The sequence below is a fragment of the Cynoglossus semilaevis genome, chromosome 18, assembly GCF_000523025.1.
Source record: "Cynoglossus semilaevis isolate Cse_v1.0 chromosome 18, Cse_v1.0, whole genome shotgun sequence".
Taxonomy (NCBI): Eukaryota; Metazoa; Chordata; class Actinopteri; order Pleuronectiformes; family Cynoglossidae; genus Cynoglossus; species Cynoglossus semilaevis.
Window position 1 is genome coordinate 8,549,618 of NC_024324.1, and position 11,981 is coordinate 8,561,598.

The window sequence follows — 11,981 nt, forward strand, 5'->3', positions numbered from 1 at the left end:
TACACAGATTTAATATCACATTTCCTTTGGTTGGGTCTCCTGGTTTATCTTTATCTTTGTTAAACTTTATAATTTTTTTTTACATTTTTAATATTTTCATTTACTTTTCCAATAATTCTCTAATCCTATTTTCTATACCTGAAATGTATCCGGCAGATCAAATATTACACTGGATAGGTATATATTTATACATTTACATTTAGTGTGCATAGGTACTGATAAAGTGCAAAAGGTATTTGGTTATAAAATAAAAGCTTAACATTGCAATTTCCCTGTCTGTTTCTGGTTCAGTCCAGTCTTTATAGATTTTCAGTAAAAAATAGAGTCTTTATTTGGTTGTAAAATTCATGTTGGTCCTGATGTGTTTACTGTAAAAAAAAAAAAAAAAAAAACTGACCTCAGTTCACCTTTCAGTTGATTTTCCAGTTTTCTTCTCTGTCAAAGCTTCCACTGGAAGTTCCTTTTTTACTCTCTCTCCTTAGCCCTTTCTGCTGCTTAGCCGCCCTTCCTCCTTTGTCCAGTTGGGGGCAGTGCATTCCTATGCAGGCTTCACTTCTCGTCAACAACGAAGATTTCCTCTGGGATTTTCTCCTCTGAGTCTGAGCGCTCCGACAGCTTGTCCAGGAACTCTATGTCGTCAAAGCGCTCGGCGACACACTGGGCTGTCAGACGGGCCTCTGGGTCGTGGTCCCAGCAGTCCTCTATGGAGGCGCACACTATCTGGATGCCCTGCAGGGGGAGCAGTGGAGCAAAGACAAGTTTTATTCCTGATGTAACTGTACACATTTTTGTTGTTGTTGTTTTACTTTTTTTGTTAAAAAACTGTTGGTAAACGCAAAGACAAGTTTTATTCCTGATGTAACCGTACACATTACTTTATTTGTTCAAAAACTGTTGGTAAATTATAAAAATAAATTTAAAGTTAAATGATTAATAAAATACTATATACCAAAAACTGTTAACACACACTGAGGTTCTATGGACATGCACAGATGAAGTCTAAAATGTGTGACATCACAGTGGGTTCAGCCCATTGACCTGACTGAACTGTACGACTGCAGCTGGTTCCTACCGTGTGACTGGTCCAGGTGTTGGGGATCTCTGGTCTTCCTCTGTCTCGGAGAACACTGTCCTTCATGCTCTCCACACATGGATGTTCCCTCAGGTTCCCGAAGGGCGGCTCGTACTCTTTCACCTCTGCATTTCCACGCGCACGCACAAAATGAACAGAGACAAAAACAAAGCATTAAAGTCCAACACTTTCAGTCAGAGACAGTTCAAACACTTCCAAGGTGAACTGGAGGGTTGTTTATCCGTTTTTCAAAACCCCTAAAAATACAGTTGTAAGTTGTTCCTACCGAACTCCAGCAACGTTCAAGTCAAACAGGTTCACATCCTGGTACTGACACAGCTCCATGAAAACTCTCAACAACAAACAAACAAACTCTCAAAGCTCTCAGTGTGAGACTGAATCAAATCTGCAGCGGAGAGAGGTTTTCACCACAGAAGTTCCATTTAATATTTTTTTTATATTCTTGGATACACTCGGCTTTGAGAGGCTTTCAGTTCCATACAGGTCAAGTTTACTATCGCACAACAAAACAGTGTCAAAGACTCAGAGTGTTTCTCAAAGACCGAGTGAGCCTTACTAAGTTATTTTACCTTATTTCTGTTGCAATAATTGTTGAAAATCTACATGAAAAACAAGAAAATATTGTAGGGTTTTCTTTCCTGATAATCATTGTTACATTTAATTATTTAAGTCCAGGCTACACTGACATATTTGTATTTTGTTCTTCTGAAAAACTGGAGCGACTGTGACCTCATCTGTCCAGCAGAGGGAAACATGTCAGCACTGAGCCTGCAAACAACTGACCCCAGGCGAAACTGTCCACATTTATTAGAAAAAAAAACTAAGGTGTGATGGAAAAATGTGTATATACAGCTTCAAACAGTACTGGTCAGTGTTTAAGAGCAGACACAAGATTCATTTTCATTGGACAAGTCTGGGAGAGAACCAATCAGAGCATAGCACATGTAAATACTACAGAGTACAGCAAATAAATGCTTTATTCCAGGGTGAACTGATTGGCATTTTTTTTCTGCATCAAATCAAATCTACTCAGAGACACAGCAGCAGCAGAACAACAACAGGAGGAACGTCTGTGGGATCTGAAAGTCAACCAGAGCTCATTGACAGCATTTCTGCATGAAACAAGTGCAGCAGAGTAAAAAAATCAGGAACTGGTGAAGCTCTGTGTCTGCAGCGACAGCTGACTCTCACCGAGGCGACTTCTGTCGTGTCAGCACTTATTCAACACTGAATGTCTACTTTTAGGTGTCAGTTGTCAGGAATCTGCAGACAAGAGGAATTCTGTCCGATTTGGTCTCAGCAGCAACAGCAACGGTCCGATTTGGTCTCAGCAGCAACAGCAGCGGCAACCAGGGAAAACTCAATGTCAACGACAGTAACTTTTTTTTTTTCTGACATGACGGTGAAGTGGAGAGAAGCTGATGTTTGTGCTAAAACTGCACAGGATTAAAAAATAAACATAAAAATGGCAAAGGTGTTTTGGAAAAAAATCTGGATCTGACTGTTACAGAGAGTTAATGAAACCTGATGTTTAAGTCTGATAAGATCTATTTAGCAAACACGTTCAAACTCCAACCTCAGCCAAGCCATGATGAGGATTTATTGAGTTTTATATTCATTAGCTGATGCCTGTCAGGCTGATGTTTCCATCTGATAAATCCAAAATATAGCAAAACAAAACTCCTGTCACCTCTCCTCGTTAATAACACAGACAGACAGACAGACAGAGTTTGAACACCTAGTCGGAAACATCTTTAGTCATGTGATCACGTTGACATTGACTGTCATCCAGAGCTTCGTCTGAGTCTGGAGGAGCCTCCTGACTAATCCTCTTCCTCCTCCTCCTCCTCCTCCTCCCCGGCTGCTTCTCATTAGGCTGTGGTGACTCTGACAACTTGTTCTCTGTTCCACACATGCTGTAAAAGTCATTTACTGCTCATTCATACATGTGTGGTGTTCACTGCTGGACATACGGCTCTGACTTCTCTCACCCTAACATTAACTGATCACTGACGTCTACTCTGAACCTCATGTTGACCCCAATAAACACGACCGAGGACACTCAGCAGCAGACTGGACGCAACATGGAGAAAACAAAATCAAGTTGTTGACCGAGGACACTCAGCAGCAGACTGGACACAACATGGAGAAAACAAAATCAAGTTGGTTTTTTTTTTGTTTTTTTTGCCCTACAACTAAAGTGTTTGAAGTCCAGATTTGTGGGACCTCAGTCCAGCTCTCCAGTGCTGACGGAGCTGATGGTCAGACATCTGGTGAGCAGCTGCCCGAACATCTCCTACTCCCCGCTCTGGCTCAACCTCTTCCCCTACAGAGTGGAGTTATTTTTCTGTCTGCAGATCCACGTTCTTCACCACTCCACTATTATCTCCACTACTTTAGCTCCACCCGCCCTTGGGAGCGCGCCCTCATCATCTTTCCAAACCCTAAATCTGGAGTGGCTAAATTATATAGCAGAACACAAGCAAAAAAATTAAATAAAATAAAAAAAGGCCTGAGCTTTGGATAACGTTTTTCTTGATCCCTTTCTGTTTTGTTTCTATCGTCTTCTCTATAGTATAAGGAGGCGGCTAACAAACTTTTGTCAAGATAAAAAAAAAGGAAAATAGAAAAGAGACAAACAGACAAAAGGGCAAACAAAAGATGCTAGTTTAACATTAGTAAAAAAAAAAAAACACAAAAGAAATTACTCTATTGAGCAGTTCTCTCAAACAGATAGCCTTCCGCAAAAATAGTCTTAAGTAAGAAGGTTCAAGGTTAACCAAGAAAATAATAATCTACCACAGGGACTGCTGAAGGTTAGCGAAGCTGCCGGAGTAGCTCTGTTAACAGACTACTCTGTTGTTGTTTATCTTGTCTGGCAGATCTGAAAACAGGCAGTGGTGCAGAGAAGTGTGTCTGTAGATTCCGGTGCCAGACTGATCACACAACTGCCCCCCCCCAACAGTCACTGAAACACAGGTGGTACCAAGAAGCCTGGGGTAAAAACAGAGGCCCAGCCAGGTCATTTGAATAGAACACTGATGCTCTGAGCTGCTTGGTGCGCGGTGAGTTTGCAGAGAGTCATTTATGACTCACCGACCTCCAGGGACAACAGACAGAGATTCAGACCGGGTTGTCTTCACTCACACACCACCTTAAACTTGCTGACTGTTCTTTATCTCTTGTATATTTTATAGATGTTCAGAAATCCCCACAGAGAGAGAGAGAGAGAGAACCAGACTTCTTTTACAGTTTGATTTACCTGATGCTATTTCTGTACTTCCAAATCACCTCTAACCATTCTTTCCTAATCTAACATGTATAGTTTAGGTATCATTTTTGCATATGTTATCTTTATATCTATAGTTGCTGTTTTCCCTTGTGTTTTATCATCAGGATTCTTCTACCTTAGTTTTTTTTTAAAGCTAAATTAGAAGTAACTTAACTAAATGTGAGGTTATCTAAAAATATCTTTCGATTATTTAGTAACTACTAAATGAAATGTAAGTGCTTTTAGGGAAGTCCTTACACAAGTCCTTCCCCTTTGGGTTTTTCCAAACACTAATCTAACAGTGGATAAAGGTATTAATAGTATATACAATATGGAATTAACAAAAAAGCTCACTGCTTTACGTTCTATTCTGGTCTGTGGTGGGACAGGAATTGATTTGCTTCCCTTTTTCCAGTCCACCTACACTGGCCCGTGCTCCCTGTCTGCACATGAGTAAAACTGAAGGAGTGTCTGCAGCTCTATGGTGATGTCTCGGAGTAATTAACTGCTGCCTCACCTGCCTCAGGCCAGGAAGAAGAAGAATAGAGGTGCAAAAGAGAGAAGACACGTGTAAAGAAAGTGTCTGATGACAAATCTTCTCCACTGGGACGTTCATTCAAAAATAATGATGGCTTTCATCTACACCAGGGATGTCTGGCCCTGGAGCTAATCATGGAACTTAGACAGGTTTTATCTGGTCCAAAACTTCTCAGCTTAATCATTTTAAGGTCAGTTCTGGATAATTGATGAGAAAGGTAAGGAAAGGAAAAGTAGAATGTTCTGCAGAAAGACTACAGTAAATGTGTTTGAAACACACTACAGTCAAAGGTAGAGCAGCTGCACATTCATATCAAATTCTACACCGGACAATTGTGGACTTGACCCTGATCTAGACTTGCTAGTCGTACAATACATATCAAGGATAGAGGAGTATTTTTACATTATCAAATATGAGCTCACTTCAGGAATGGACTCCCGTCATGTTTGTTTTGCTCATTCCAATGTTTTTGATATAAATGGAAGTGTGAGCGTGTGACGGTATTAAAAAAAAAAAAAAGGTAAAGTTACCCCTGCGGAGGAAACCAAGTACAGCTACAACCACCTTCACGCAGGACACCTGGATTTATTTAGTCCGACTGCACCTCCAGGTATACTGTCTGCTCTGCTCTCAGGAGACGTCAGCTACAAATCCACGTTCACAAAGTTCACAAACTTCTCTCTAAAAACGGCGTATCCTGAGACCGTGCTTTTAGGAAAAACAGGAAATGGCCTATTTTGCTTTCAAAGGTATACCCACAGGGTACATACTGTAAATTCTTAGGGTTGGGGAGGAAAAGGAAAGCAGGGCCTGAGAGTCACAAATACATGTTTTTTTTTTTTAAATTCTTTTCTTTACAGCACTCCTGGGGCCGGGAAACCGTGAGGTACATTTCAAGGGACTGTAGGGGCCCCAGAGGAGGACTGTGGGTCCAAAAACAGGAAAATGGCAAAGTCAAAGTAGTTTTTGCCCAAACTGAGCCTTCAATAATCCCTCTGACACAATGGAGACAGGAGCCTTCACTGAAACATACTGGACCACAGAGACACTGAAGGGGGAAGTGAAAACAAATGACTGTCCATGTGAAAAACGGCTTTTCTGATAATCACACATTACTATTATTACTTCATTTCCTGGTGTTGTTTTGCCGCAGAATGAAATATACAAAAACATAAATGGACATGAATAAAGTGAAACCTGATTCTTTGACATTTTTACCAGATGGATCACAGGTTTGTATGAGGACTTGCTCCTGATGTGACAAATGTCAGACAGCACCAGAGTCGAACCAAGTCTGTTCTTACTAAGCTAACGTTCTCTGTCTTTTTAGCTACCTCAAAGCTATTCCTTCTATCCTTCTAACCTTTGTTTGCCTGTATGGCTAGCGTTTGCTATTCTAGAGCTACCATTTGTTTATCATCATGGTGAGCTTGCTCTATTCTGGGGCTAATCTTTGTTTATCTTCTTTGCTATCTTTAGCTTTCTCCGGCCTATCTGGTCTCCATCTCTGTGACAAACATCTTCTATTTCTGAGCTAACATTTATTTATTTTCCCAGCTAACTTTATGGCTGCATCTGAGCTATTCGGCCATTCTGGCTAACTTAAGCCTTTTTCTAAGCTAACATTTGTACAAAGCTCAAAACATTTACTTTTTTTTTCTGGCTAATTTTATTGATCTCGGTCAGCTTTCCTGGAATCTACAATATTTCTGAATAAATTCTCTTAGACTCCCATTGAGACAGGAGGCATCACAGAATCTAAGTGAACCAGAGAGACACTAAAAAGGAAGCAAACACAAATGACTGTCAGAGTGAAAGACGGCCCCGTGTTTGCTTTCAGATAATCGCTCATTCCTATTATTTGCACATATCCTGGTCTTGTTTTTGCTGCGGTGATGGGCATTTGTGTAGTGAAAGCAGATCCTTGAGACTTCCACCAAGATTAATTGAGTGTCTCCCCCTGATAGGTTTAGTTCCTGCGGTGATTAATGGACCACACGGAGGACACAAATAAGTCCTGTCACGCAGCATCACGTTAAACTCAGGGTTTGAACTCTGGTCACTGACTCCTAATGAAGGTGAATATATTAACGTGCGTTTTTGGTTTTACAGTGTTTCTTAAATACTATATATATGTATGTGTATATATATATATATAATGATTTGTACTCACCTCCGATTGCACTACACCTGGAGGTGATCTCCCACAGCACGAGAGCCATAGAGTAAACATCAGCCTGTTTGAAGGACTCAATGTTTTCTAAGTTGATCCTTGACTCCAGCACCTCTGGGGCCATGTACCTGGCTGTTCCCACCTGAAGTAAAAAAAGGTACAGAAGAGGATTAAAAAAAAAAAAAAGGTACAGAAGAGGATTAACGATAAGTGAGCCTCCAGCATCATTAAAAGTGTCGGATAAAGCACAAAAAGAAGGGATTAGTCGAGTTCAAAAAGCCCAGCTAAGCACAAAATGATGGGAGTAAGAGTTGTTTCTCTGAGGCGCTGAGACGGGTGTAATTTTGTACCGGAGTAAGGGGTCACGTTGCACTGATATGAATCAAAACACTTTTGATGACAAAATAAGTGGTTAAACAAAAGGGCAGCTCAGGGCTCAACAGCATGTAGAGCATGACTCCACATAATTACTGCTTTGGAAAAGAAGTGTTAGCTGGCACTTCCTCCAGATGTATTAAAGGGGCATTACAATGCATTAGGTGTCATGTACAGCCACAGTGAGGCCTTTTTCATTTTATCAAATAAGTCATTTTCATAATGGAGTCTAATATGACTCTGGTATATGACATCAGGATAATGAGTCCATTAAGAATCCATCTAGCCTGTTTGCCCGGCGACCACAATAAAATGTCAAGTGAGCAGGAATTATGGCACAATCTATACTGGCAGCATCCGTCTGGAGTAAGACGTAGAGAGAAGGCCAAATATTTAGGGACGGAAGCCCTGACTGATGAGGCTCAAGTATGAGCGATCGTTTCAGGGTCGGAATAAATACCTACGGATAAATTTACAGCAGAGCTTGGAAAGGCACGGTGAGCCTGGTGGCAGGGTAAATTACGGCAGGGGAGGATTTATTTCTTTTTCCTAAAGAGATCAAAAATCCCAAATAAAATCCCCCAGTTTGGGATTAGAAAGATTTACCTGCCCACTGTTGGCCAGCTCGTCAACGGACAGATTGCTGTCTAGACGGAGTGCGAGGCCGAAGTCGCAAAGGCAGCAGGTGAGGTCGCTCTTCACCAGGATGTTGGAGCTCTTGATGTCCCTGTGAGCGATGGCCAACTTGAAGCAACCGCAGGGCGTGTGGTCGCTGTGGAGGTGGGCGACGCCACGCGCCAAGGAACTCCCCAGCAGCCACATGTCTGGCCAGCTGACCACATGATGAGTCAAGTAATCCTGAAGGTTCCCCCTGGGCTGATAAGCCGTGATCAGCCAGTACTGTCTCTGCACTTTGCGTTCTTCTGCTGTCAGGAAGTGGAGCACATTCTCGTGTCTCAGATCGGCGTCAGAGAAGATGTCCTTCTCGTTCTTCCAGGATGCGTACTCCTCGTAGGGGAAGATCTTGATGGCCACTGTCTCAAACCCTTGCTCCTCACTGACTGAAGATCCCTGCTTCAGCTTGGCCTTGTAGACCTCTGCGAAGCGTCCCTTCCCGACCTGAACGTCCAACTCGATGGGGAGCAGCTCGGTGTTGTGGTTGAGGTTATTCGCCAGCGTGGAGCTGCTGTCTGAACCTTCTTCATCGTTCATGATGGCCAGAGCATCGCTGTCCAGGGCGGGGTTCTTCTTACGTTTGCTGTTGGCCTGACGTTGGCGGTAGACCCGGTAGCAGTAGAAGGAGGTGATGACGAGAACCGCTATGACCAACAGGGGAACCAGACTCACTAAGATGACTTCCACCACCGGTGACTCCTTGTCTGAAAAAAGAAATGGTTACACGTAAACACACAGTATGGTATTGTTTTTTTAAAATACATCGACAAATATAAGTGTTTACATGTGTGCTGACAGATATTTTTCCCTCAAAAATCACACAACACTCTAAATAAAGTCAACAAAAATGTAAGAATTTTCCTACAAATCATCATTACAGTTAGAATAAGATAGAAGATCAATTTGAACAGCGTTGTTTTGAGTCAAGACTCTCCTAGTGTTATCACAGCAGCACACAAAAAAAATGTCTCTCCCATGTGGAATGTCTGCAGGCATCACAAAGCTAAAGTTAGAACTGAGAACCACAAACGCAAACTGCTCCAAACCCCGACCCAGTCGGCCACATATTGTGTCCCTTAATAGTCAGTGTCTAGTTCTTCTACTTCAGAGGGCGGTTCGTCTGGTGGCTGCTCCGTTTTTGGTGACTGGTGAAAGTTTTAAACCCTTTCCACCACGTTTCATGTGGTCACCGTTATAAAGTTGGAGCTGTAAATGAAGACTAATGAACATGATTTAATTAAACACAAGGAGTTAAATGAGAAATCACTGTTCTCTTTATTTGATTATACACTGGATCGAAGACTGCAGACCTCTTTTCTAAACCGTTGACTAAATTCATATTTTAATGACAAATTATCTTGTCAATTGTGTAATAATTTTGGATGACCTTTGTGGTGCTTTTGTTGTAGCTCTGGTTATGTTTTATTAGATACTACGGTTATTTTTCACCCTTGTTTTGCTAACATTTAGCAATATTAGCCAATATGTGTTTTTAGAGTCTTTGTTATCTTTTAGTGTAATTTCCTTTAAATATTTATTATCTTATTTATTTATCAAATGTTTGAATTATTGTTGAAAATTAAGCCCGAGTGAAAATAAAAAAAAAGGGAGTGAGTAACAAAGGAGAAGGATTAAGTTTTACTACCATGTCTATGTCTGTGGTTCTTCCTTGCTCTCTCTCTCTCTCTTTTTCTCTCTCTCTTTTCTCAACAGGAAACCACATGTCTGAAATCCTCTGCTAGGCCTCAGACAGTTTGTTTTGATTTTGGTAGAGTGAGAGGCTCTTTCTCACCGTCACCGTGCCTCCTGCACTCTTCCAGACAGTTCTGGTCTGGAACTTATTTAATGTATATGACAATACATTAGAGCTAAGAGCAGAGCTGCTGATAAAGACTTATTTTTCTTTCTTCCTTCAAGGTTTCAGACTCTCAAAGTGAACTTTCATCATAACATTGCCACAGTGATATCACAGAATCATTACTTCACATTCGCTTCGTGCCCGTTATGTCAGCCCCCACGCAGCAGGAACACCAACACGTGTGCACTGCAGCTACATGATTACTGACGGCTTCCCCAAACACTTGCTCTGCGACTCCAGTTACAACATTGGCTCTGGAATCAAATATATTTTGACTACAGGATCCAGGAAATAATACAGTCGTACATTTCCGAGGACCTGGCTGAGCGCACACACTGAGCCAAATTAAAGGCATCTGCTCTCTACAGGACATGTCAGGGAACTCCATTTGCTTACTGTCGAGAGTTAGTGGGGGACTGCTTTTTAGTCAGTTCCATAGTGTAGCGGTTACTACGACTGCCTTGGAAGCAGAGAGTCCTGGGTAGCCTGTTAACAGCATATCTGCTGCTAACACAAGAATTTCCCAAAAATATAGGATGAATATTTTTTTAAGGACGAGTTTTAAGAAGAGCTAAAATAGACCTTAACAGGAATTCAGTAGACTAGTTAGTGATTAAAGATTATTTAAAAAAAACAAAACAGAAATGATTTGTCATTGTCAGAGCTTCACAAGACACTGGACGTTTGACGACCTACATTTTTTACCATTTCGATTTAAAAACCACTTCCTATTAAACTGAATTTCTAGCCGTCAGCTAAAAGACCCAAATGAGACTTTGTGTCTATTGAACTTACTTGAGTTAAAGAAGATCTTCTCGTTGCACTCGTCCTCGGAGCAGGAGCAGATGAAGAACTCTGTCCCCATGCCTTTTCTCTCCTTCATTTCACACTTGCTGTTGTTATAGTCGTCCAGGACCAGGCCGTAGAGCTTCTGGGCCGGGTTGTGACAAACGGTATCAAAGGTGACATTGTCATCTTTCTTCCTCCTACAACAAAAGAGAGTCACACCAAGAACACTTCAGTGTAATCAGGACATACTCACAAATACAAAGCTTCGCACAAACATTCATATTTAAATCCCAGCTCCCTGAGGAGCAGCATTCAGCAAATTCTTGAGAGAAAATGTTTTAAAGAGGAGCTTCTGTTCCTGCTCTTCTCCTAATCTTAGCGCCAAACATGCAAATAACAAAGCTAATAGAATTAGAAACAGCAGCGCGGCCCTGAGCTCATAATACATACAATTCTTCTTCCTGCTGCTGCTCACAGTTGGACTCAGATCTGAAGCTAATGGGTGGCTAGACGCCGATGTTCTTCCCTAATCCCACCAACTGTCTAACTCAGAATGAAGACTGACGAGGAAAAGGTCATCACCCGGCAGAAATATTTACACACCACGCTTGTGTAGTATTTGTGCTGTATTTCACTAATGCCTTTAATAAACTAGCTGTATTTATTTTTGTCACTTGGGTCAAACACTGACAGTCATTACTGTAAGACTGGACACGTTTTGGTTGCTCCTTTGCAAACCACATTTGGTAAGTATTAGTTTAGTACTAGTTTGCAGTAATTTTAGGCAATTGTGGCTTTTACTGAGCTAATGTTAAATCTATGAATTACATTTTTCTCCAGATTTGTTTTTGTCAATTATTGGATAACCTTGATGTTGTACAAGCAGTAAAACGTGTGATTAGATACTGCAAATATTATTATTATATAGTCTTGAAAAACTGCCTTACTTCGTGGGTAATATCAAATATTTTTTTAGTGTATATTTCCTTAAGTCCTTGCTTCAACACTACCCTTTTAGTTCTTTACTGCCCCCGGATGTTAGTATTACAGATGGGTTAAATAGGCATGTAGATCAAATCAAACAAACACTTACCAAATACTGACACACACATCATCGTCGTGAGTGCAGATGGACGTGATGTTACACTCAACCTTACAGCTTCCTTTTCCTGTGCAGGTGGTCGCCTGCACGTCACAGAACTTGCACAG

General features: G+C 41.3%; 1 protein-coding gene across 1 annotated transcript in view; it reads right to left on the bottom strand.

The window, feature by feature from the left end:
- Positions 1 to 39: 39 nt before the first annotated feature.
- Positions 40 to 11,981, bottom strand: part of LOC103394297 (TGF-beta receptor type-2-like) — a 16,191-nt gene continuing 4,249 nt past the window's right edge. Inside the window, exons 2-7 of the mRNA XM_025065170.1 lie at positions 11,866 to 11,981; positions 10,779 to 10,969; positions 8,057 to 8,829; positions 7,076 to 7,217; positions 1,073 to 1,197; positions 40 to 729 (exon numbers count right to left, since the gene is read on the bottom strand). The exon at positions 11,866 to 11,981 is cut by the window's right edge and continues 12 nt beyond it. Of these exons, the coding sequence (XP_024920938.1) occupies positions 550 to 729; positions 1,073 to 1,197; positions 7,076 to 7,217; positions 8,057 to 8,829; positions 10,779 to 10,969; positions 11,866 to 11,981 (1,527 nt within the window). The 3' untranslated portion in view covers positions 40 to 549. The remainder of the gene's footprint in view (positions 730 to 1,072; positions 1,198 to 7,075; positions 7,218 to 8,056; positions 8,830 to 10,778; positions 10,970 to 11,865) is intronic.